Source organism: Pipistrellus kuhlii, unplaced genomic scaffold, assembly GCF_014108245.1.
Source record: "Pipistrellus kuhlii isolate mPipKuh1 unplaced genomic scaffold, mPipKuh1.p scaffold_m20_p_15, whole genome shotgun sequence".
NCBI lineage: Eukaryota > Metazoa > Chordata > Mammalia > Chiroptera > Vespertilionidae > Pipistrellus > Pipistrellus kuhlii.
The window spans coordinates 44,286,541-44,313,103 of NW_023425460.1; the positions used below are offsets into that span (position 1 = coordinate 44,286,541).

At 49.4% G+C, this 26,563-nt stretch overlaps 1 protein-coding gene across 4 annotated transcripts; it reads right to left on the minus strand.

The window, feature by feature from the left end:
- Positions 1-1,907: 1,907 nt before the first annotated feature.
- On the minus strand, positions 1,908-20,591 carry PPP2R2D (protein phosphatase 2 regulatory subunit Bdelta). Of its 4 annotated transcripts, XM_036439295.1 has the most exons (10): positions 20,345-20,591; positions 20,160-20,252; positions 16,435-16,532; positions 15,058-15,223; positions 14,554-14,666; positions 11,340-11,517; positions 8,347-8,511; positions 6,078-6,247; positions 5,914-6,005; positions 1,908-2,650 (listed from the first exon to the last, which is right to left on the minus strand). In XM_036439295.1, exons 1-10 carry the CDS (start codon positions 20,349-20,351, stop codon positions 2,371-2,373), a joined length of 1,362 nt encoding a protein of 453 aa, XP_036295188.1. In that variant the 5' UTR covers positions 20,352-20,591; the 3' UTR covers positions 1,908-2,370. The 4 variants fall into 4 exon arrangements, with proteins under 4 accessions (XP_036295188.1, XP_036295189.1, XP_036295191.1 ...); XM_036439296.2 differs by lacking the exon at positions 5,914-6,005 and having other exon boundaries at positions 20,345-20,510; XM_036439298.1 differs by lacking the exons at positions 16,435-16,532; positions 20,345-20,591.
- Between the last annotated feature and the right edge of the window lie 5,972 nt (positions 20,592-26,563).

Sequence of the window (26,563 nt, forward strand, 5' to 3'; positions counted from 1 at the left end):
TCCCGCAGATTGGGAGAAAGGACTCCTGGACTGCTGACTGGCTGCTGTGTCCTACCTTTGGACTCCCCCACCCACCGTGTGGTGAGGGGCCGAGGCCTACCTGGGAAGGGTGGGACAGCCATCCGGGTGGTCCATCTTTGAAGGGGACCCTGTTATCGGGTGAGCTGCCCCGTTGCCACCATGGAAAGGAGATAAGATGAACCCACTGAGTCCTAAGTGCAGACCGGTGAACAAATTAAGAGTTTGAGGAGAGAATAGATGTAGTATGCTTTTATGCAAAAAGCCAAAGAAAATGTACACATCTCATTGTGCAAAAAGGAATATGGTGTAACTATGCCAGAGATGGGGATTGGCTGGAAGGGTGGGTGGGACAGGGCAGAGCGGGAGATGGGAAGGTATGAGGAGGAGCCATACCTTTTGTGTAAATAACCAGACCCATAGTGATGCTTCATTTATTGCCAGCGTCAGAGAGACAAGGGAACCTGATGAATGAAACCATGCTGAAGGGATGGGGAAGGAGGGTGGGGCCTGAACACTGGATCGCAGTGGGCTGGGCACTGAAAGGTAAGGTCCAGTGGACACAGCAGTGCAGGTCTTGCTGGTAAATCTAGTTTCTGAAAGGGATGAATGGGTGAGCTTCATTGCGTGCTGATCCAGAGCACAAGCACATTCTGGGCAGCGAGCCAGGCATTGGGGGGTCAGCACGTGGCCTGGGGCGGGTGGGTTTGCACTGGAGGTGTGTTAGCTCAGGGCTTTCAATACACAGGGACCAATACAGAAATCTGGAGGTGTGAGTGCAGTGACTCCAACCTCTGCACTCCTCCCTCAACCACAGGACAATGCAGCTCCTGGGAGGTCAAGGTCAAGAAAACCCCAATGCCCTCTGCCCTGCACTCACTCGCCAGTGCCTTTCTCTGGGGAGAAGGACCCTCAGGATCGGAGCTCCTGAGCCAGCTGAAGCGACCTCAGTCGCAGCCACAGTGATGCCCACGGCCTTCGTTCTGTCCCATCCAAGACACAAAGACTGGCTTTCTACTTGGGGGGAAGTACATTTTAAAGGAAAGATGGAAGAAGTTGTCACAGTGCAAATCTAACATTGGAAATTTATTATACTTTTTGGTCAAAATAGTGGAACTATATCCACCCCTATAGTTTTACTAGAACTGCTTTTTCTTAAGGAACGGGTGAGTGGTTAACTCTGTTCCACATCTCAAATTAGGAAATGGCTAAAACCAATATATAGCATTATTTTTCAAGTAAAATGCACTTTTAGCTTCTCAATTTCTAAACGTGAACTTACGTGGCATCATTAATTCAGGGTAATGAATGACAGCATTTGTGCGTCACTGTCATTAGTAAGCAGACATACCTGCTTACCAGTTTTCAGGGTGAGCGTGAGCCGTGCTCCTCCCCCGGACACTGCCTTGGGTTCGGAACAAGACGGAAAGCATCGCAGCCCCAACACTTCGTATGGTTACAGCTCTGTGGCTCGTCTGGGATGCTAGTGGCCTCACCTTGTAAGGTGTCTGGTTTTGCTGGCTTATGCACACAGGGTGAGCGAGCTGTACAGCATGGCCCCCTCCCTGCGTTTAACAAAGTAAAAACAAGCACACACGTTTTCAACCACAATGAAGTTGAGAGGCGTGGAACCTGGTGCTCGGCTCATTGCAGCAAGTCTGTTCGGTTCCTTGCAATCTGCTTTCTCAGCAGTGAGTGAAGGTGTCTCGGATCTTACCTGCTGTGTCAGAGGTAGTATTTCTACAGAGACAAGCAAAGTTAGCAAGCTTGGGGACAGGCACACTCAGAACTTCACAGGTCCTGCCAATGAAGGACAAGGTTCCAAGTTCTGAAGCATGATTTTGTACAACGTCGTCATCTGTGATCAAAGAAAAAGGCAATACTTGGACTTGGATTAAAAACACTTTGTATAGTGTGTTGCTTTTATTAGGTGGTTACACCAGAAGGTGTGATGGAAGATACAGGCATGTGGGAGGTCAAGCTGCCTGAGCATTTGGCCAGTGGCCCCCGGGCAACTGGTACAGTAGCACGAGAGCCCTCAGCAGATGGCAGAGGGACGAGAGAGTGATTCAGGACAAGTTTTCTGTTGGGTGTCCATTTTTTGGTCTATAAACTGGAAAGGACGGCTCAGATTTAAATAAATACATTTATTGTGAGTAATGGCCTTTATTGAGCTCTGTCTGTCTGCACCAAGTTCGCTTGTGCAGCGGCTCCCCACAGCCTGCCTGGCTGTGTGCGCGGCTCCAGTCTAGGAAGGGAGCAGGGTGTGCACCCTGCGATCCACAGAGAGGACACCCTTCCACAACAGAAGCCACAGGCTTAGCTTTGCTGGATGATGCGCTCTCACACTTGCTAGTTGACTTTGTCCTGGAATATGTACAGGTTGTTGGTGGCAGCCACAGCAATAATGTTATCAGTGGGGTGCCAAGCTGTGTGTAGAATCTTCTTATTGAAGTCCAGACTGTCCACACTGATCTCATCCTTCTTCCTCTTCCCACCTGGACACACTCTCCGAGGCTTCAAACTGGCTCGAGGCTTGCTGTTCTCTCTGGAAGCTTCCAGGGTCACGTCCCTCCTTGTGTTTCTGTCGAACATCCTGAAGAAGTTGTTGTAGGACCCCGTCATGATCGCACTGTTCAAACAGAGAGAAGCACGTGTAAGCCAGCAGGCACTTGACGCAGCACAAGACAAGCCATGTGGTCACTGGGACTCCTGTGCTACATAACAGGGTAATTCTTAGAAACCAGACATGAAAAGTAATCATGGTCAGGAGAGAAATGCAGTGAGAATTTCACATATATAAAACACTTTCATAAAATCATGTCAGTAAAAACAAGTATTACAGAACAAAAAAGTAATGGATTCATATTTTTTATTACATTAATTTTCAAAAAAGGTAAAGAACCCCGCTACATGTCATCTGTCCTGGTGACGAATAACGGTGTAATTTATTCCCAAGGTTCAACTTCTGTATTGTATCAGTGATTCGAAGTTGATATCCATGATCTTCATATTTAATAGACATCTGACTTGGCACAGTAGCTTCATTAACAATTGATCAAAGAATGTTAATTCATTAATTTCAAAAGTTTTTTCACATGAAGCAAAAGTACAAGTAAGAGAAAGTCATTGGGAAAAGTGTGGGAGATTTAGAACCTCGTTCATAATTCCAGAGGTTGCAATATTTCTTCAGGATTAATTCTAATAGCTTTCAGTAAGTAAATCATCATCACAATATATTTTTATTATACTGGTTAAAATTTCCCTTCTTTTTCAAGAAAAATGGCGGAACAACAGTGAACGTCTGCCATGATTTGAGCCATGGCTTTAGAATGGGTCCATTTCTGCAGTCCTCCGACATCCCCGTCTCCTCCAGCGTGAGGAGCTATGGATCCTCAAGGCTCCCTGAGGGGAACCTGGTGCTTCATTGACACGGTTCAAGGCTGCTCCCAGCTGTAGGCAGATACTTTACTGTCTGATTAACCTTGTCTAAACTTCACACCAGAATAAAAGGTAAGCTCAGGAGAAAAATTACTCCAAGCTAGCTGTACTTATTTCGATGGTGGGGACACTGCCAGATGTGGTGTCAGTGGACTTCCAGTGGCGGCTGTCCATTCTCTAGACAACCTAGAGCATGTGCAGGGCTGCTCAGCTGCACGGCCCGGGCCCTGCTCACTTCACCCTATCCCTCCACAGAAGCTTCCACGCAAAAAGGCAGGGCGGTGTTGGCAAGAATGAAAGAGCAAGTAGACATTACTGCAAAGCTTTTGGAAGTCCCTGGGGACAGGTGAATTAAATGAATTTTGTATTCATTCAGATATACCAAAAAGCATAAAAAAATATACAAGAATATGTGTGTACCCACAAACCACTGCCGATAGTTAAATCCTACTGTGTCCCCTGCAGCACAAGCACTCAAGGTTAGAGTGCACCACACTGTACATGTCTACATTCTGAAGTTACATGTTCTTAGACACACACTATCCTGCAATCCTAAATATCACACAAGTCATCAAACCATGCATATCCATGCACTTTGCTGTCTGCTCAGCGCCTTCCTTTGACCATCCATGGGGCACATGTGGTTCTACTCCATGGAGCAACTTCCAACCACTGCACTCATTTCTAGGCGCTCTGACTGATTCTTGTCCATATCTCCTAGGCCTGTGGTTGGCAAACTGCGGCTCTCGAGCCACATGTGGCTCTTTGGCCCCTTGAGTGTGGTTCTTCCACAGACTACCACGGCGTGGGCGAGTCTATTTTGAAGAAGTGGCAAAAATTTGGCTCTCAAAAGAAATTCCAATTGTTGTACTATTCTATTGATATTTGGCTCTGTTGACTAATGATTTTGCCGACCACTGTCCTAGGCCATTTTTGTCTTGTGCCTGTTCAGGCTTGGTTCCTTTAACCTGTGCTTCTGGCATTCTTATTTTATCTTCTGCAACATCTGACTTCAGAATCTGAATTCTCAGAGGCTAAGTTCTGTTGTCTCTGCTGGCTGGCTCCCAGTGACATGACAGTTTTCATTGCTGAGCTCCTGTGAGCCCTGGGTGTGCCCACAGGGCTCTCCAGGGGTGCTCTCGGTGGGCTTGTCAGGAATGTGGTTCTTGAGGGCTCTCCACCTGGCCCACTTCTCGGGTTGTGTCTAGACGTCCAAGTGCAGGCTTGTTTACTACTTGCTACAGAAAGCTCAGTGTGTGCGGTCTGTGACAGCCCCACTACTTGCATGGCATCTGCTGGGCCTCTCATGTCACTCTGTGGGTCTGAGGGACCAAGGCCAACACAAATCTCATGCTGCTTTGCTGTGCCATGAAGTCCTGTCTCTGACCCAGGAACCTCACCACCTCAGCCAGCACCCAGGAAACACTAAGCCTGACAGGTGAGCCCAGACTGGAAGCCAGTTTGTTCCTGCAGCCATGCAGAGAGCCTCACCCCCAGCACAGTCCTGCAGCCAGTATAAACTCTCCATCGCTGTGACACAGAGGGCAGGCTCATGGTCACAAATCTCGATTTTTATCCACCCCAATCCAAGGGCTCAGACGAATTCCCCTGGGACTCCATCTGAACAGATACCTTTTCTGTAACCCACAAGGACCCCGTTTCAATGCCCAGTCTGCATGAGCCCATAGTGGGCTGTACAAGCTGAGGGGTCCTGGCTCCTCTTCACTTATGGCCCTTGTGAGCTCACTGTGCACATGAAAAATGTGTGGCGTCATACCCAGGGTTTCTATTTGTGCCAAAGGGCTTCTGAGAATGCCTGCCAGTCCCTTGCTGCCAGGAGCGCTACGTGACAGTTTCTATTAAAGATGATGCAAGTTCATCTCCTGCCATCATCAGAAACAGAATTTTTTTTAATGATATTAAAGGTTTAACTCTCAGCAATACTAGTATTACCATCTTTAAAGAATGCACAAAATAAACATGTAACAGAATTGTCACATAAATTAAATGAGGATTTCACCCTGGCCACCTCTACTCTGTCCAAGCGTGACAACCAATAGCTGAGGGTATTTTCTCCTGCTTTTCTGGAAGAACAGGCCATCTCTGTACTTACTAGTACATGACCTCCCCCTTCCTTCCTTCCCACTCATCTTGGAAACAGAAAGGAAGAAATTATCCTTCACCAAGCATTTACAAAGCCATCAACAGGAACCTAGAACTGCCACACTCACTAAATACAGAAGGAATTATGAGCAAGGGGAGAGAAGTCGGTTCAGACATCCTGTCTTCCCCACCTCGACACCGCCACCAAACACATGGCCTAGGAAGCCAAGTCCGCCAGCATCCTCCATGCAGCTTGCCCAGCGCCCATCTGTCTCTGGAAGTCGCCTGCTGGGCCTGAGGAGGCCCATGGGAGACGAGCCTGTGTGGCGGTCAGTCTCGATGCAGGCTTACCTGTCTGGACCGTTCCAGCAGCATTCAAATTTGTCGAAGATGCAGTCATTTTCGTACAGAGAGCACAGCTTGCTTCGAAGGTACTCGTGGACCTTAATGAGATCACAGGATGGTTAGAAAGCGTCACGTGTGAGGTGTGGCGTGTCCTCCCACAGGGGCCTCACCTGGTGGGTCTCGACGGGCCGGTTTTCCATGTTCAGATCCCAGACCTTCACGGACAGGTAGTCTCGGGTCATCATGTACCGACCACTATGGCTGAATTTCACATCGGAGATGGAGGAAATTATTTCAGAGAAGAAAGACCTACTGCTGGGATCTTCAGGTTCTTCAAAAACTGAAAAACAGTATTTCCGGCTTCTGTTTAGAAACTGGACAAATGATTTTGAAGTCCCAGCAGGACTTGGGCCCTCCTGACACCGCAGAGGGCTACTGCTCAAGCCTGACCTCCAGGCACTTTCTGGCGTTCCACTTCTGTGCTTAAGTTTAGGCAGACCACTCCAGTGCCAGCGAGTGACAGAAGCGGGGCCCCCGATTCCACCCAGCTCAGGACCAGCATGTCCGGGCGTGAGGCCTCAGCTGCTACCTGGAAAGGTTCCCAGGACGTGCTGCCTTGTGTCCTGGCTAAGGGCCCTGGGCTGATCGGAGGCCGTAACTGCACAGACAGCTGCGTGTCCTTGTGGCCCTGGGCCCTAGCAAACATGTCCAGCCTTGCCCCGTCCCTATCACTGAAAGGTAAGAAACAGCATCACGTGAGAACGCAGGTGCCGTGCTCAGGGCGGCTGAAGAAGTGCCCTGCACGCTGCTGAACGTTTGCCTGTCTGGACCATCCCAGCAGCTCAGACATCCTGTCTTCCCCACCTCAAGACTGACCACAACCTCCACATGGTCCAAGTTTCAATAACCAGCAGCCCTCTACTTCAAAGTTAGTTTTCACCATTCCATGGTCACGATCTATTTTGATGAAACTGGATCACTCCTTTCAGGAAGATCCTCATCTTCCTTGGCAAATCCTACTGTCTCCCAGTTCTGCTCTCGGCAGTAAGTGCACGGTCTGTCACCCGTGGCGTCGTGGGCACTGCCATGCCTTCGGCTCAGTCACCTTCGGCAAGGAGGCTGGCATGTTCTTTAATTTTAGGCTGCCTTCCTTTTTTTTGAACCTGTAAATTTTTTTTAAGATTTAAAAAAATGTGATCTTTAGAAAGGGAGAATGAGAGAGAAACATGAATGTGAGAGTGAAACATGGATGGCTGCCTCCCGCACACTTCCTATTGGAGATCAAGCCCTGACCAGGAATTCAAACAGCAACCTTTGGTACATGGGACTATGCACAATCATCTGAGCCCCACCAGCCAGGGCTAAAGTTAATTTTCAAGAAGCTGGTCTATTAAAATGAATTATTTTGCTGACAAAAACTACTCTTGGAAATTGAAATTGTTCATTCAAGAGTGCTACCTTAAAGACAGTGGCCAGGTGTTCTAAGACTCTCTCTTCCCTGTAGGGATTCTATAAGAGTACAGAATTGTTTTTGTTGCTTTGTTAATCCTCACCTGAGGATATTATTTCCATTGATTTTTTTTTTTGAATAGAGTGGAAGGGGGAGGGGGATAGAAACACCAATGTGAGACTTGCTAATTGGTTGCTTTTGGCAACCTCCCCCACCCCCCCAATTAGGGCTGGGGACCAAACCTGCAACTGAGGTACATGCCCTTAACTGGAATCGAACCCTTCAGTCTAAGGGCCAATGCTCTAACCACAGAGCCAAACCAGGTAGGATGCAGAATTCTTTAAGACACAATAAAAGAGGACAGAAGAAAAAAGTAGAAAGGTGACTGACATGAACGTCAGCACTGCTGGTGCTGTGGGCTTATGTGGGAGACAATCCAGACAGACTGGCCAGGCCAGTTCACTGAGACAGGGGCAGGAGAGGACCACCACGGCACTGCTTGGACTGTTTTTCCTGGAGCACACCTCAGGATCCTCCAGCAAGTCTCCACAACATATGTCCCATCCCCAACACACGTGGGAGGGTTTTCTATAACGTTTGGCCTATTTTTATGGGCAAAAACGAAATAAACCTGCCACTTCCTTCACCTAGGAGAGTCAAGCTTGGGAGAAAGTGCTCGACTTTCCGAAAACTGGCTGTCAGTCCAACACAGCTCCCAACAGCTGAGAAGGGCCACAGGCCAATGCGTCCTGAGCCCCAGCCCAGGTCTGTGACGATGCACCGAGATTCTGGGCAGAACAAACCTAAGGGGCTCCAACATGAATGTCTCCGGGAAGCAGGACCTCTTGGCCATGGCCCATGACTGATGGAACCAAGGAGGCCACACATGGGTCCAGGCCCGGGGGAGGAGCAAACTCTCAGCCTCTACACACACTCCAGGGTCTGACTGCAGGATTTAAATGAGCTGTTTCCAACAGGCAGGCACTTACACTTCGAGTGTCGGTCGCACAGGGCCGAGGAGCGCATGTCACACAGCCGGATGGTTCCCTTGCTGCTGCTGTACACAAACACGTTGCACTGGTGGGGATGGAACTCCGCCGCGGTGATCACCTCCGTCAGCTCCTCCATGTTGGCGGGTTTAATGTCCACGATGTCTGGGAGCACGGTTAAGGCAGAGCGCCTGGCGGTTTTAGTCCATGTCAAGCCAAGTACCCCACACAGCGAGGATTAAGAGATTAGCTGTGAGGGAGCCTGTCAGTAAGAGGATCCACACTGATGCATTAAGCAGACTAGGATAATGGGCCTGACAGGGCTGGACACACACACACACACACACACTTCTCACCGATGCTGCTTTCCTCCTGTTGCTGCTTCAGATGTTTTATAGCTCACACAGATTTAATGTAAATAAGAAAGTACCCACCTGCACAAAAATCTCATGCTCTATCCATAAACCCCCCTTACCCCTACCCACACATTTCCAAATTCCTTAAGATTCTGCTTTCCCAAGTGTTTGACATCCAGAGCTTGTTCTAAATAGTTACCCAGGGTCACATAGTAGGTCGGCAAGTATAGCCATCGCTGTCATGAAAAAACAAGCAGAAGCTGGCTCTCAGTTATGTCCTGCCACATATGAGAAAGCTGACACCTAGGTGACAGCAAAGCGCAAGGCATGAACAGCAGACAGCAGGGCAGTGACCTCAGGGGTGTGCAGGGAGGGGACCCAGGGAAGCTCCGGACATGAAGCAGCGAGTGCCAGAGAGGACTCCCAGCAGGCATAGGGCAGCAGCCGTCAGGCTGGAGGAAGAACCCGGGCCAAAATGAGAGCAGGACCCAGCTCACCGCTGGCCGCTCAGGAGCAGGAAGGACAGTGGTCACGGGAGGAGCCCCAGGGTGGCTGTCAGAGTGCAGAAGGGGCAGGACCGCAAGGCACTGGCAGGCGGCTGAGCATCTGGAGAAGCACTTTAGCCCCCCTTTCAATCTACACGTGCGCAGATCAAAACTATGTTTACAGTGTTCATAGATACAACTAAATATAAGAAAGTATTTGTTTAAAATCTCAGTCGCAGGAAAGGGTGTTTGAAGCATGATTATGGGACATGCATTTTTTAAATAAGCAATGAAAGATATGATTGTATAGACCTAGCTGATTTGGTTGTGGACAGAGCATTGGCTTGTGGACTGAAGGGTCCTGCATTCAGTTCTAGTTAAGGGCACATGCAGTGTGCAGGGGGCATGCAGGAGGCAGCTGATCATCGATGTTCCTCTCTCCCTTCCTCTCTGAAATCAATTTAAAAAAATATAAAAAAGGTATGATTGTATAAACAAACCCTTTGTGTATTTAAGAGTTCTCACAGATTAAGGAAAAATAGGAGCTTCCAAGAGGAGAAAAAATGACAAAGGATAATAAAAAAATAAAAAAAAAGGATATTAACTTAATAGAGATCTATGGCTCAAAAGAGTGGTACATAAAATACAGGAACACGTGTATAGTGAATCCTGCAATTGTAAGTCTGTACTCCTACTGACATGGAAAGATGGCCACAATATGTTAAGAAAAAAAAAAATGAGGTTAGGTATGGGGAGGCAGAAGAGATCAGAGGAGGGATAAATGGTGATGTAAGGAGACCTGGTTTGAGGTGATACACAATCCACTATACAAATTATGTATTATAGAACTATATACCTGAAATCTATATACTTTTATTAACAATGTCAACCTAATAAAGTCAATTAAAAAAAATAAATGAGGCTAATAGCCAGTGCATCCCTCTCTTAGTTTTTACAGTAACTCCAACAGGTGCATTCTAGTCCTTCAACTTTACAGGGGAAGATGCCAAGGTCACTGAGCTGAACTTGGGGCCTCCTGATCCTCCCAGGTGCTGGGGACTTGAGTATCACTACTTGGAGGACGAGCCTGGGGTTTTCAAACATAAAAACTTGTGCACTGGCATAAAAACCTGGGAGGACATGCATCCAACTACTTACAATGGCATCTCAGAATCTTCCTTCCTCTCTATTATTTCAACTTTATTCCGAAGAATGATTAAACACCTAAGGGTTTAGAGGAGAATACAGAGAATACGGGGGGCATGAGCGTAACTGTAAGTATCATAACGTGGGAAGTCTTGCCCAGCTAGAGAAAGGAGCGAACGGGGGAGCCAGACACATCGCTCCTTCCCCAGGTGGGGTGGGTGCTCTGGGGCCCACCTCCTCCCGAGGCAGCACTACAGAGACCTCTGCACTGCCTGTCAGACAGCTTCATAAGCTAAGTGACCACATAAAACACCTACCAATTTAACAGCTCAAAAAAGTGTGAAATGCTAGATTTTAAGTCCTATACACTTCATCTCCTGAGATTTATGTGAGTAAAAGGCCGGACAAGCACATGCCAAACCATGAGCCTCAGCACAGCAGTAGTCAAGGCCCCTCTGGATGGCTGGCCGGCCAACACTCCAAAATGTGACTGAAGCTACTTCATTTCAGAGGGTCCTTACTTTCTGGGAAAATCAATAACATTTAAAATGTGTGATTAGACAATAAATTTAGATTTTCATCCTAAAAATAACAGCACATATCACTTAAAAGATTTATTTTTCTACTCCTTAAATTGCATGTCTTCCATGATCTGTCACCTCTCAGGTTGTGTACTTAAACATCATTCTAACCAAAGCCAGTATTTTCTATTAGCAAATTCAGTAACACCCTTCCTCCCCACAAAAGCATCGCACAACTTTCAAATACATACTACATGAAACTGCCTATGATTTAACCGGGAAGGCAATGGACTTGAGATCATGCCAGTCGGAGAAAACTTTCCCCAAAGGTAGAAAACAGTTCCACCTCAAGGAACAGACACTTTAAGCCACAGAGAACTTACAGCCCGGCTGCCAGGCAGCAGAGACTGGAGGGGCATAGCGCTGAGAGTTCCCTAGCAAAGAACAAGCCTAGGAAAGTGCGAGGCCCGCCCGAGGAAGGATACTAAAGCTTCTATCTGTGATCTCTAAGTGCCACAGATTAATTCTCAGGTCATCTGCAGAAAGATACGTTTCATGATCACTGTTTACGGAAATGGAATTTATATGGTATGTGTGAGCATTTGCAAAAATTCGTCGCGGACTTGCTTCCACCATGAGGTCCATGGGCTTCAATATTGGGACCTAAAAAATGGACGGAAACAGGAATTCAAAACAAGACCACAGCAGCATACAATCAGACACACATAGATAATAAGAGAGACAAATCTCCATCACAGTTAAGTGCCAGTTTTGTACAGGTAACACCCTCAAGAGCATGGGACAGGGCTATGGAAACAGGCTACGATGTGGAAGGTCCTATTCCAGCTGCTCCTCCTGCTGCCGCTGCCAAGGAAGAAAAAATTAAACCAGCACCTGAACAAACCGCCTGAGGCGTGGCTTCACTGTCCCGGCTGTCCCTGCGGCTATGGGCAGGCTCAGCTGTTTGCTGTCCCGGGAGGGAGCTGCAGCATGACCTTCTCTCCCACCACTGGTGCCTGCTGCTCCGCTCACCCCACAAGCCGTGGACGGTGCGGGGCTGGAGGAGTGCACAGGAGGGGCTGGGAGCTGCTGTTTCTGTCGCGCTGGCGGCTGCACTTGACTGCTCTTGGGGCTGCTCAGTTATACGGCAGGGGATTTCCTGGTGTTTACATCATACTTCAATAAGAGGTTTTACAAACGGGGCACAGAAACCCCGTCTTCCAGGGAAGAGGGCACCTACACCGGGATGGAAGGGCCACAGCCTGAAGGAGGGGCTCAGTTGTGGGTGACAGCATCCACATGTGATAAAAAAAAGGCCCAACATCACTGACATCTAGCAGAAATGGAGCTTTAAAATAAAATCCAAACAAAAATTAGTGACAGTATTTTTTGTTATTTTTGTAATTTAAAACCAAAAGGTAGTGCCTTAAAGGACAAGAAGGGAAATCTCTCAATTTAGTCTTCTCTGGCCAAAATTCTTGTGGAAATGTGCACAAAGAGACTTCCTTCACTTTTTAAAATAAATTAATTTTTTAGCCAGAGGGATAGAGACAGAAATATCAATTAGAGAGAAACATCATTGATTCGCTGCCTCCTGTACACCCCCCACAGGGGATCAAGCCCACAAACCAGGCATGTTCTCTGACTAGGAATCAAACCGGTGAGCTCTTGGTTCCCGGTTTGACTCTCAACTACTGAGCACACTGACAGGGCGACTTCCCTCGCTTTAAACCGGTTAAATGCTGACCACACCCCCGTTTTTTCTGGAATGGGACATGTTAGCTCTATGTGGTATGGGAGAGGCCTGGCATATCTCTCCAATACATACGTGTCTATTAACCAAAATACAGGACAACTGAATACTTATAATAGGAGATACCTCCCTCTAATTAACGAGACCTGTTTTCTAATACTAAAATAATTTAAGAGGAAAAGAAAATTTAGGAACAGGAAAATCAATAGTTCTCATTCTTACCCAGTTAAGTTTAGACAACCTAAAAATCCATGTGAACCTCTGGAGAGGCAAACACAGACCTGAACTCACAGGTACGTCAATGCAGTTAGCCATCCTACGACCCTTTACCTCACCCTGCGGTAAATAAGGGCAGTTTATACAGAAACTGCTTTTCTCATCTGCTTCACCAGCCACCAAATCCACCAGTTTTATTCAGGCCATGCAAATAAAAGCAGCCTTGAATAAAACCAAATTGAGCCTAATAAGACCTATAGCTTTCCCACAACAGGCATGTAGGTGTCACGTGTGGCAAGCAGGCGCGGTCTGAAGGAACTTGGATACTGAGAGAGGGCGGTCTGCTCGGGTCAGGTTGGGGCAGGAGAAAGCACACTCCACACGGTCCCATCCTGCTCCCTCTATTACACTGACAGTGAAATGAGCAGCTCACAATGGTGTCACTGTCACAAACAGGGCCATCTATACCATCATGAATCGCGATGCAAAAGCAGAAGCACAGGTGTCAGAAATTGCCATCTGGATCACATCCTGGTTCAAATCAGGGTTCTGTAAGCTCAATTTCAGCACATTTCACAGCTTCCCTGGGCTCAAACCCCTGGAAACAGGGCAACACTACCGACCTAAGAGGTCTTAAGATGACTGTCCCATCCTGCATGTCTCCTAGGCAACACATCCCCATTTTCCTAACTGCTGTGGCACTGCCTTCGCTGCTGGGCTGGGGCTCCATCCTGTGCACCCACCACCCTAGCACCCTGCTTGCACCCAGTGCAGGGAAGCAGAGGAGAGGCATTACACGGACAAGCACACTGCCCAGTGTCACCAGTGGGGCATGTGCGGGAGGCCTGCAGCAGTGTCCCTCTCTGCAGAGCCTCCGCTGCAATCTGAATGTGTGCACTACATTCACCTGATAAACACACACATGGGGCAGGCAGCTAACTGTGTGTGGGCCTCTGCACTATTGTGGTGCCATCTTCCTGTGCCGTCCTGTCCAGAGTGGTACTTCTCTGGTGTCATACGAGGCATGCCCGGCCATGACTTGTGTTTTACCTCCTTCGCCACGTTCTGTCACATTTAAGATACCATCCATGGCATGCACCTCCCCCCTCTCCCCTCAAGCCAATGACAAGACACTGAGATTTTAAGTTTTACTCAACTTCATAGATGTTAAAAATCTGAAAAACCTAGGTATCAGAACTGATGAAATAAGGCCATTTCATTCTATACCCAGTATACCAAAAAGGGAGTGGAGAATCCAACAATTAAAAAAGTAATGATGTTCATGGGCCGACAGGCAAGGATTCTGAAGCATTAGACCTGCCTTAGTAAACTCGGAGGAAATCCAACTAAAACCACCATAAATGCATGTTGGTGGCCTGTAGCTCTTCTTCAATCTGCAGCCTGTGCTTTGGGAGTGTTCTGAGTTCCTCCTGGTTGATAACCCTCTCTGTGCTATTCTGAACCTGTTCGGTGAAAGGCAGTTGATACATTTAGAAAGCTCCTGTTGTGGAATTAAATCGGAGTCTTTTCTTCAGTATCACTGCATTTTCTGAAGCTAATGTGTGACTTTTGCTCTTGTGAAAATATGAGGAGCCCCATTTCTAACATGCATACACAAAATGACTCTATAATAAATAACTTTCTGAACCACGAAGGCAGATAATAGATGACTTAGGCATTATTCTTGATCAATCTATGAAAAGTAGTGATAAAGAAAACGGAATGTATACCCGCAGTGCTGTAATTCTAAATGGGTCTCGAAGTCGTCCATCTTCATCTTTCAAGTTATAACCTTCTGCTCTTTTATCCCGTTCACTTATTTTCCATAATTTAATAGTTTTATCTGAAAATAAAAACCTCATTCTCCATATTAAAAGAAAAACCATATTATCATGCACCACTATTAGTTGGATATTATACTAGAAAAGTGTGTATTTCCAATTATGGGTGAACATTCGTTTCTGACATACGTAACAGTGTCAGAGCTGAAAATGGGGGGCACCACTGGGGCTGGTCCACGTGTGGAGGGTTTTCTTTGCCTTTTCTAAGCATGTGGTACTGGGAGGGTGTGTGTGTGCATTATTTGAGTTTTCAACCTATCACTTGTTTCCTAGCTAATAATTACCCTCCCCACAAAGTTTAAAGAAGAAATAACTTCTATAATAGATTAAAATAAAGAACCTACACTCAGAAAATGAAAGCCTAACCAAACAACCATTAAAAACAGGTCTTACCATTTGTAGAGAGTAGAAAATGAGCAGCATTCTGTTGTGGTAACCACCTAATTTTATTAATTTTTTCCTCAATTTCTAGACTTTTCAAATAGTCAAACTCTGGTTCGTGACTTTGAAAGGTACTGTAAACATTATATTCTCCCCTAGAATGAGGGTGGCTTTTATTCTGCAAGGAAACATAAAGCAGTTTTCATGAACAAGCTCAGTGTATGGGGAAATGTTAGCATTACCAATTTGAACATCAAATGACCACACACGCCGAAACTGGTTTGGCTCAGTGGGTAGAGCGTTGGTCTCGGACTGAAAGGTCCCAGGTTCGATTCCGGTCAAGGGCATGTACCTGGTTTGCGGGCACATCCCCAGTAGGGGGTGTGCAAGAGGCAGCTGGTCGATGTTTCTCTCTTATCGATGTTTTTAGCTCCCTATCTCTCTCCCTTCCTCTCTATAAAAAATCAATAAAAAAAAAAATGACCACACACATTTTTAAAAGTCAAACAAAAAACATCCGGGCCCCCCAAAATGTACAACAGCTGACACTCACAATTAGCCTCAGTAAAATAACAAAGAGGACCCCAGCCCTTGTACTCTCCACGTCCACAGGAGCCAGGCCGCACCGCTGATGCCCCGTGGTGCCCCTGTCTGGTGACAAGGACGATGGAACAGACCTCCATGGAAGAGAACAAGGGCTGGTCAGTCTCTATACTCAGAGGCTAGAATCTGGAGATGAAAAAGTGACTGCCCACTGATCTGCCAGGAAACAGGAAGGAAGGGAGCCTAGACACGGGTCTTTCAGGAAAAGACAGGCACTCTGCGGGGCTAGAACGCCTGCACGGGGATCCTTTGTGCTCTCGGAGACTCTGCTAAGCCCCCGGAACTAAGGGGGGGGGGGGGGGGTGGGGTGGGCAGGGCTGGGCTGGCTCCCATTCCCTCTTTCACACAACTGAAAACAAAGTTGTTTTTCCTCCGTGGCTCCCCAGAAAGGGACATGACCCACAACCAGTGCTCATGAGTGAGACCCACCTGTGGGCCCTCCCAGGTCTGTGCTCTGAGGATCCCTCCCTTCCCACACTGACAATGCTGCGCTGGGGGTGAGGAGCAGAGAGAACAAACGCCCCCCGCCCCCACCCCAGCAGGCCCCCTCTGCAGTAAGTACCCTGCACAGCCAGACCATAGGCTGGGCTTGGGAAGTGATTTCCCGGACAGCCCCTCAAATGAATTACGGAAGGCATGGGGACTTGATCGGGGATCAATGGTTGGAGGGCAATGAGCTGAAACACAATTCGCAGAGATAATTTTGGGAAGACGATTCCGCACGATTAAAGGGATGTCAGAAGGGTTAACTGATTTCACCAGGTTTGTGGAATGTAATGTACTGACCTCTTGTTCCCGCTGAAAAATAACAACTCTGCCGCCCTTGTCTCCTGTTGCAAGAAGATCTCCAGAGTAATTAAATTCAACAGTTGAGATAATGTCAGCTGTCAAAAAAATACAAAGGCAGTTTACCAGATTACAACTGTGAGAGAAATCACAGTGAGAATTAAAAAAATCAATAAAAAAGGTCAAAAGACAGATACATATGTATTAAACTTTCTCCCTGGATAAAGCCAAATTTTCATGAGAAACTTGTCATTACCAACCAGCCACTTCTTGGTTCTGGAACCAGAGCCAGCAGCACACGTGAAGTTTACGGTTTTGCCCAACTGATAGAATACCTGGTCCGTGGTCACCAGGATTTATCTAGCCTGGGTTGTCTTATGTAAGCATGTAGGGTAGAAATTTAGAAAATTAATATTGAAAAGAAAAAAACTGGTTCAAAGAGACTGTTGCCTAATATATAATGCCTGCCTAATACTAACTTTTAAAACAAGACAAATTGTTACATATTATTAACAGAAACATTGTAAACTTTATGCAGTAACTTGTTGGCTTCTGTACAGAGGACATTATGGACAGACAGTACAGGTTCTATTCCCTCGTCTGGATGAAGTCATTACTACTGCAATGATGATGCCATTACCTAGTGAGACGCTGTTGGTCAGAAACTGAGACTTCTGATACTATCAACACCAAGACCCTGCCATCAGCTCCCCGGGGAAAACCCATAGGGTACAGAGAATAAAGCCAAGTGCTGAAGAAACACCCCCAATGGACTCAGGAGAAAACCACTTTCCCGGCAGCTCCTGCTTGAGTGCTGACTGAACCACGACCAACGTGTGGGTATGGTCTCCCAAGGGACCGACCACAATAGCTGGTTCTGTGACCACAACGAGATTCAACCTTCTCAAGTGCCCACGTTTCCAGCCTTCATTATTGCAGTAAGTTTCTAATTGGTATCCTGCCTGTTCTTACCCCAGAACCTCCCCTCTCCAAAGGCCAGGGTGAGCTTCCTAAAAATGTAAAGTCAGTGTCACTCCTCTGCTTACCATCACAATCACTTCAAAGCACAATCCTAAATCCTCAGCATGGTATCCAAGGCTTTCATTCATCACCCTTTGGACCCTGACAACCTGTCTCTGCCAAGAATTCTGGTTTCTCAGAAAGCACCACTCTCTCCAATCTCCACTCCAAGCTCCCTTCATCTGGAACATTCTCCTTCCTCCCTCTTCCTACACACAGCCTCACTTCTCCCCTTCACTCCCCATACAAGTCTCTCTCCTGGGCAGGTCTCTGACGTTTTCTCGAATTGCCCTGCTCTCAGAATGATGCAATGACCATCTGCTTGTCAGTGTGCATAAGCAGAAGGCTTTGTGAGTCAGGACCTGGGCTTCTCTGTCTCAACACCCAGCACCAGCAGCCCTTTAGGACACTGTTCTGACCTTTTCAAATGAGCTCAGCTGGAAACGAGCCCCCATACCCTTCATTTTCTTAAGCGGGCTCCCTGGAGAAACAGTAAGTTATTCTCCCATGCAAGACACCAGCTTTTAACAGGTCTCAGGTACCGTGCTGCCTATTTGCCAGAGACGCCCTGCATTACCCAGAATCCTCCCAGCAATCCTGGAACAGTCACAAGGAACAGCCCATTTTACAGATGAGGAAACAAGGTAAGTAACCTGGCAAGTGATCACAAAGCCAGTAAGAGGCTTGACATAGGATTTGGACCAAGTGCCTTTCACATCCCAATTCACATCAGCTTGAAGAGACAAGCCTAACCCAGGGGAGAAAAGGAGGCCCCGCAAACAGGATACAGCCAACTGCTGAGCACCTGGCGGGCTGAGTGAAAGCAAGGTCAGAGTGTAAAACAGAACACGGAAGTAAGAATGGCTGAGCAGTGATTCATAAAGTGGAATCCGAGATGGATTTGGAAGGATGGTTACAACAGACAGAAGACAAAAAGAATATTCTACGTTGGCAAAGGAATATGAGCAGAATTTAAGGGATGGATCACTGAAAAATAATGGAAAAAACCAGAGGTCATGTACAATGGGAGGGATCTGGCGTGAGTGGAGAGATAGGAAGGAGGTGAGGAAAAGAATAAGAAATGCTCTTTTATATATTTAAATATAGCTACAGCATGAGAATTAATTAATAGTTGTGACCAACGTTTGCAACAATTTACAGGTTAGAAAAGCACTGCACAATGTGTGATCTTAATGAAGATCTTCCAACACAATTTCTAGATAAGCAGTGAGGTTCAGAAAGGGCCTTGAGACCTGGTCAATGGCAGGCACACGCCAAAGCCAGAGCTTCCCATTACAACCTCAGGCACGCTGGCGCCCATGCATGGGAAAGCGATCCAGAACTCAACTTTCAAGAACAAAGGCCTTACAAGCCGCAAATCTAAACAAATTTACTGAAGTCCGGGGGCCAATCCATCAGGGTTCACCCACCTGCAGTTAGCACTTGGCGACATTTCTTCCTCAAGGCTGTCTGGGTACAGCCAGCTTCTTGACCGTCTTTATTCTAATTGCTTAGCAATCACTAGTTGCTAACAATTACTCTTTCCTTATTACCGACTTCTATCGTAAAAAAACAATTCAAATGAAACTATCACAACTATGATGATGAGTTATAAGCGTGTTAACCCTGATAGATTACTAAGGCTGACGCATATGTGGACCAAGATAGAAAGCCTAAATACACGCCACAATAAAAAACAAACAAACCAACAACGTGGGTAATTACTACAAAGCTTTTTATTACCCAAAAAGATCACCTGAAATACCAAACTTTTAGATGTGTTCAAAATTTTACTTCAAAAACTTCCCATCAGTTCAATTCAAATAACGCACTATTTCTGTCAAGCATATTTTCAAACTATAACATCACAGACCTAGTAAAATGCATCATTTGTTAGATTTAAATTGTAGCTTATTCAGCTTGCCAACAATGACTTCATTAAAAAGGAAAAAAAAGACAAAACAGAAATTAAGATAGTCATTAAGCCCTTCCACCTCTCCACCTTTAAACAAACAGGGTTTGCTTTTATTACTCCTGATAGGGATTTCGAACAAGTTAAACTGTCACCCGCTTGGCGCGTGCAAAATGAACAAAAGTAATGTATCTTAAGCGAATGGGAGAGAGACAGAACCAAACTATTCAGATGATAAACTCGATGCACCTATCACCACCAGGGCCCCGTGTGTCCGGTGGGGCCAGAGGCTGTCCGCTTCTTGGGGCAAAAAAGCGGTCTTTTGTGTCAAGGCAAAAAGTGATGGAAACTCCCGCTTCTCTGACAAGCAGCCCGAACCTTGTCCCCGCCCCGGCTCCTCCAGGGCTGCGGCTCAGGAAAAGGGCCACCGACTCCAAGCCGGGAACTTGGCGATGCGCCGCCAGACAAGGAACGGGCACCCCGATCCCGACCCCGTCTCTAAAGAGGGAGGACCCGCGGCCGGACAGCCGGCTGGGTCTGCCCTCCGGCCGCCCTCCTCTGCGGTCTCCCCGCTGGCGGCCTGAGCCCCCGGTTCCTGCAGGGGCTCCAGGCTCAGCGGCGGGGCAGCCGGGCGGCGGGCAGGCGCCGTGACCTTGGGCTCCGCGCGGCTCCCGCCGGCTGCGGGCTGCGGGCGGGGGACGGACCGGGGCGCGCACGCTCCCGGAGGGGGGCCTCGACCCCGGGTCCCCAGGGCCGGTTCGGGGAGGGAGGGGCCGGGGAGGCGCGGCCTTACCTTCCGCCACGTCCTCGTCGATGGCCCCCTTGACCTGCGAGAAACACCACTGCAAGTCGTTGCCGCCAGCGGGGCAGCCGCCGCCTCCGGCTCCTGCGGACACACCGGGCGCGTCAGGCCGCGCGGCCCCGCCCGCGCCCCCCGCCACGCCGCCCGCCCCGCGCCCCCGCCCGCGCGGGCCTCACCTGCCATGGCCGTCCGGCCGGCGGGCGCGCGCAGGCGGGCGAGCGCCGAGGCGGCGGCGGACGAAGGAGGCGGCCGCCACGCAGCTGCCGCCCCAGCACCTCAGCCGGGCCGCCACCGCCGCCGCCGCCGCCGCCGCCTCCGCCGGGGAGGGATTTTTCCCCCCCTTTTCAAAATGGCGCCCAATGTCCGTCGCCCAGGTCGATGACGTCATCCCCACCCGCCTCCTCCGCGGGCGGGCGGGGGCGGGGCCGCCGGGGACTCCCCGGCGCCGGGTGGGCGGGGCTTGAGGCCGCGGGGGCTGCCGGGGGCTGCCGGGCCGCGCCGACTGCGCCTGCGCGAGACTCCTGGTGCGGCGTGCAGGGTTCGGAAGGGGGCGCTACTGGGCGGCCACAGCCACGGCCAATGTGCTGTGAGCCCAGGTCGGGCGGGTCCTTGAAGGCCAGGCGCGGGGCAGACTCCCGCCGCCCGCCTCCCTCGGGGTGACGGCACCGCTCAGGGAGGCCCCGCCCCACCCAGCGTCTCGGCCAATGGGAGCGCGCTCCGAGGGAGTGGGCGGGGCGTCGGGTCCGGGCCGCTCCTCCGGGTCCGCGTCCCCTATGGTTGGGGGGTGGTCGGCCGCGGAGCCTGCGGGATGCGCGCCGGGAGGGACCGCTGCCATAGCAGGTGGGATGCGGGTTCTGACCGGGACCAGAGCGGCCCGCCGTGGACGCTGCCAGCAGACCTGTCTCCAGCGCCTTTAGGAGAAAGCGCGCAGAACTGCGGGCAGTGAGTTGCAGCTTTGCTGGAAGGCGAGCAGAGAGGGTCGGCAGTCCCCGTTTCTCACCTGCAGATTTAGCCAGTCCACCCCTGAGCACAGACTCTCCCATATGCACACGCTTTACTGTGTGTTGAAGATGCCTTTTCAAGTGATGGTAGGCAAGATAATTACTTTTAGTTTAGACTGTAGTCTTTCCCTAATTAGCTACTATTAAATTAAAATTAAAAAAACAAAAGTATCATTTTTGAACAGAGAGAGCTGCCTTCCTTTATACCTTAAAAATTTGAAAGAAATCACAGTTGTTCTTTGCATATCTTTAAAAATTTATTTGATGTATTTAGATTTCAGTGACTAAATACCATTAAAAGATTTCAGTGAGTAAATACCATTAAAAACGCCAAGTGTGGATTGTTTTTAAGTTTATTTTAGTAGAATGCAAGAGTTGTCATAGGTGTACCCTACCTATAGATAAAGGGACATGTATGTATCTAATTATGTGTCATACAGAGTAATTTTAATACCTTAAAAATTCTTTGGTGGCTCAGTAGTTGAGTGTCGACCTATGAACCAGCAGGTCACGGTTCAATTCCCGATCCCAGGGCACAGGCCCGGTTGCGGGCTCTGCGAGCTTGATCCCCAGTGAGGATGGTGCAGGAGGCAGCCGATCGATGATTCTCATCATGATGTTTCTATCGCTCCCTCTTCCTTCCTTTCTGAAGTCAATAAAAATATATTTAAAAAAAATTTCTCTGTGCTCCACCATTTATCTCTCCTACCCACAACCCCTCGCCACCACTGACCTTTTTACTGTCCCTGGCTTTACTTTTCCAGCATGTCTTAGAGTTGGCTTCTTTCACTCAGTAATATGCCTCTAAGGTTTCTCCATAATTTTATGGCTTGATAAAAACGTTCTTGCCCTGCCAGTGTTACTCAGTGGTTGAGCATCAACCCATGACCAGGAGGTCACAGTTTAATTCCCTGTCAGGACACACGCCCGGGTTGGGGGCTCCATCCCTAGTGTGGAGCGTGCAGGAGGCAGCCGATTGATGATTCTCCTTCATCATTGATGTTTCTGTCTCACCCTCTCCCTTCCTCTCTGAAATCAATAAAAATATATTAAAACACACACACACACACACACACACACACACACGGGTGATATTACATGATGTGGTCAAAGGGACTTAGACGATATTAGGGTTACATAGGGAGGTTAGCCCGGATTATGTGAACGTGCCAGTCTAATTACACGAGCTCTTGAAAAACAGCATTTTCTCCAGCTGAGATGCAGAGTGTGAGGGACGTGAGCTGCTGTCGGTGGAGGGGCCACGTGGAAAACACGAGAAGGGGCATGGACAGCCTCTAGGAGCAAAGCCCAGCCCTGGCTGAGAGCCAGCCGGAAACGGGCTGAGATCCTACAAGGAACCACTGGAACGGAATTCAGCTGAGAGCTTGGCTGTAGGCTTGCTCTCAGCCTCCAGAAGCTGGGCAGCCCTGCTGACAGGTGCCATGATTCAGCCTAGGCCCATCGCCAGGTGAGCCATCCTGAGCCCACCCCGACCTCCAGAACTGCGGGAATAGATGGGCCTTGTCTGAAGCCGGTATGCGGTGGGAAATCTTAGGGCAGCAGGAGAGAACGAATGCAGTGTGTGTGTGTGTGTGTGTGTGTGTGTGTGCAATAAAGGACTTGTATCCACTCGTCCGTCTTGCTGTCTGTGCATCGAGGCGCTCAGTTCAATCTCTGACTCAGGCTGATGCGCTGGACGGTGCCTGTGTCCAGCAGAAGGGCACCTTGCTAGGGATGGCGGGTCCAAGCGTGCAGAGCCGGCCTCTCTCAATGGCACCCCCAGTGCTCTCCCAGAGTCCGGAGCAGCCCTGAACATTTCACATTTAATGCTCATAAGACCTATCATCTACTCATTTTCAGATGAGGAAACTGAGGCTTAGGGAGGTCAAGTGCCTTTCAATCACTCAGGTCCTGGCCGGCTTTGCTCAGTGGTTAGATTATTGGCTCTTGGACTGAAGGTTTGGTTCAAGGGCATGTACCTCAGTTGCAGGCTCAGTTCCTGGCCCCAGTCAGGGAGTTTGCAGGAAGCAACTAATTGATGGGTTTCACTCACATGGATGTTTCTCTCTCTCCTCTTTCCTTCCACTCTAAAAAAAATTAAAAAAAAAAAAAATTGAAGCCCGGGTGTAACCTCAAAGGTGTGGCCCAGAACAAGGGGAGGTGACACCCCAAAACCCCCTCATGGCATGGGTAAGGCCCAGCACTGGCTCTGCCTGAACTCTAGCTGCCTTGCCAGAAATACACCCTCGTGCCATGGCCCATGCGCTGGCCCGGCTGCACCCCTCCCAGGCCTGTCTTCCCGGGGTGATGGAGGAGGGCTGTGGGAAGCAGCAAGCCGCTCTGGCTGGTTCCGTTGGTGCCATGACTCAAAGCGAGCCCCGAGCCACACCGGAGAGATCGTTCCTGGAAAAGCAGGCACTTTGAGTTCATTATATCGACCCTGCCCCCAGCACCGTGGAGAGTGTCCGAGGCTCAATAAACACGAGCTTCCTGTGGCGGCTGAGCGGAGGAAGCAGGCGGTCCTACAAGCCACGCTGAGTGGGGCAAGGGGAGGGGCTCGCGGTGGCTTGACTGGCCTCCTGGGCCGGCCTGATTTCCCTGCTCGGTCAGTCGGTGTGACCACGTCCCTCTGGGAATGTGGGCGTCAGGGGACTTTTGAGATGCTCACAGACTGCATTGTCATTTGCTTTTTCATCACATAACTGGACACATTCGAGAGTACAGCTTTCCCTGTGGAGAGACTGCTTTGCGATGCTAAAGCCTCATGCACGAAGGGGGCCACACCGCATTCACCTGTGCCCCAGACCTCTGGGTCCAGGACGTCGTCACCCCCATCTGGTCTTCTCGGTATTATTTCCAGTGCCTTTCACTACGGCCTTTCGGCTGTCTCTTCCCAGTACCCAGTTTCTCCCTCCTTTCCTCTTTGTCCTCAGGACCCTCCTCTCCTTCCTGGATCCACTCTCCCACTGGGAGCTTGCATGGCCTGAGCCTTCCATTCCAGTCTGGGCTCAGCTCTGCAGGCTGTGGGTGTGGAGGGGCAGGAGGAGCCTGTGTGTGGAGCTGTGAGCCCCTGGACCCCAGGGCCAGACCTGCAGGAACTCCCCTCTCTCCCTCTCAGGTTAACCTGCTCCTCCCCCGACCCCTTCCTGCACAGAGGTACTGGGGCTTCTCTGCCCTCTGCTTGTTTGCAGCTACAGAGCCAGGCTGTGGGCCTGCAGACGACCAGACCCCGGGCTCTGCGTCGTGCACACCTGGGACTGGAGGAAATGAGGACATGGGCCGTACCTCTGGGGAAAGCTTTTCTCTCTCAATGCAGTATCCGTCCGCTCCTGTGTATTTCTCTGTGTTTTTGGAACATTGTCAGCGATGTGATGTTTCCTATTTTTAAGTCAGATTCTTAAAAGTGAGAAAAACACTTGCTCATTCTAAGTGTTTTTTTAAAATAATATATTTTATTGATTTTTTTACAGAGAGGAAGGGAGAGGGATAGAGAGTAAGAAACATTGATAAGAGAGAGTCACAGATCAGCTGCCTTCTGCACACCCCCCACTGGGTATGTGCCCGCAACCAAGGTACATGCCCTTGACCGGAATCAAACCCAGGACCCTTCAGTTCTCAGGCTGACGCTCTATCCACTGAGCCAAACCAGTTTTGTCTGTTTTTTTCTTTTTTAAAGAAATAATTCACGAATGGAGATAACTTCATTTCAAGAATAAAACTACGAGCTTCTCAAATACTCACAGTTTGGTCTGTTCTCTCTGTTATGAACTTGAGGCAGATAGATCTAAAGCACTTTGAGTCCCCACGTCAGCGAGAGGATCAGAATCTGAGGCATGCAGTTCAGACCGTCTTGTCATTTCCCTTTATCGGGAGCCCATTTGAGTTTAAATTATGCGCAATAAATGTCAGATCTTCCTCCATTTGTCTCGGTAGCGAAGGAATGCTGTATATTTAAAAAGGGTCTTTGTACTTCAAAGGCTCCTGGACAATGTGAGGCTCTTCATCTCCTGGGAGAGGTGTCAGGGACATGGATCAGATGACTGTGAGGCGCCCAGGAGGAGGGTCCCGCCCACCCCACCAGCTGGGGACACTGTGCTAGGTCTTGTCTTCAGCTCAGCTCTGCCTTCTCCTGTGGGACCTCTCTGATGAGCCCCTTGACTAGGCGCTCCTGCTTTCTGCCTGGGTGACAGTCTGTGCAGAGACCACCACAGGGGCAGAACACCCACTAGGGGGCAGTGCGTTTCTGGGACCTGCCACTGGATCTGGGGGCGATGGACTCCACACTCGGGGTTCCAGAACCAACTGAAAACACACAACGCAAGAATGCGCCTTACCTGCCTGACCCAAGACCTGACCAGACCTGTGTCATGGGACTGGTTTCCGTCTGAGCTCTAAAGTGTGTTCCAGCATGTGGCCATGAACTTGGGGTGTAGACATGGCTGCAGAGGCTCCTGGGGATGACTCTAAAATGGGGGTGCAATTGGATGAATGGGTGCCCCAGCCAGGTCACCTCCATTTCAGGAGCCAGTCACGAGGTTCCAAACCCTGCTCTGCTCCTCCCGCCTGGCCGAGTTTGCGTCTCCATCCTCGGTGGGAGGCCCTCTGTGCAGCTCTGCCAGGGGTTATGTGTGGGGAGAGGGGACCCAAACTCTGGGTCAGGCAGTCACCTGTGTCTAAATGTGAGCTCTTCATTACGGAGAACCCGGAGCCAGCCCTCATGGTCACAGTGGGCATAGCGATGGGGACCTGGCAGCTGGGCTGTAACCGTGGCTGCAGTCCAGGCCGGGCCTGGCAACTTCCCTGCTGCCCTCTGCTGGCCAAGCCTGGGGAAGCAGGCAGGTGCTGTGGGGACTGGCCAGGGGAGGGTGTCACTTCGGTGAGGGCTGTGAAATCTATTTATTTATTTATGATATTTATTTTTTTATTTATTTAATTTTTATTAAATTATTATCTGTGTACATATTTTAACATTACCCTCCCCCCCCTCCCCCCGAGGGCTGTGAAATCTTAAAGGTGGACACACACAGGGATGGCCATACCATGTGCCCTGAGTCAGCGCCCTCCGTCAGCAGCTGGGGTCCAGCCACCAGGCCTCTGAGCTCCGGGCCATGAGCCCATCAGCTCCCGCCGCCTCCGCTGGTGAAGGGGCTTCATCCCCCGGTGTCCTGGCCCCGTGCCCCCGGGTCCTGGCACTCCCTAGAGACTGGCCTCAGGGCTGGAGCTCACCCCATCCCCGCAGCTTTTAGAACTTTCCAATGATGTTTTTCTAAACAGACCTGCCATGGTACCATGGTCCCGAGGATAGTGTCTCTGTGCCTGGGGGGGCCAGTCGTCTCTGCCCCAGACTGGAGGACTGGGGTGGGTCGTGCCGTCTGCCTGGAAGGGGCCACTGCA

Coding starts and splice junctions, on each gene's coding strand:
- PPP2R2D (XM_036439295.1), bottom strand. Junction 14,667..15,057: donor TTTTCTACTCTCTACAAATG/GTAAGACCTGTT, acceptor TTTTATTTTCAG/ATAAAACTATTAAATTATGG. Junction 6,248..8,346: donor GTGCGACCGACACTCGAAGT/GTAAGTGCCTGC, acceptor ACTGTTTTTCAG/TTTTTGAAGAACCTGAAGAT.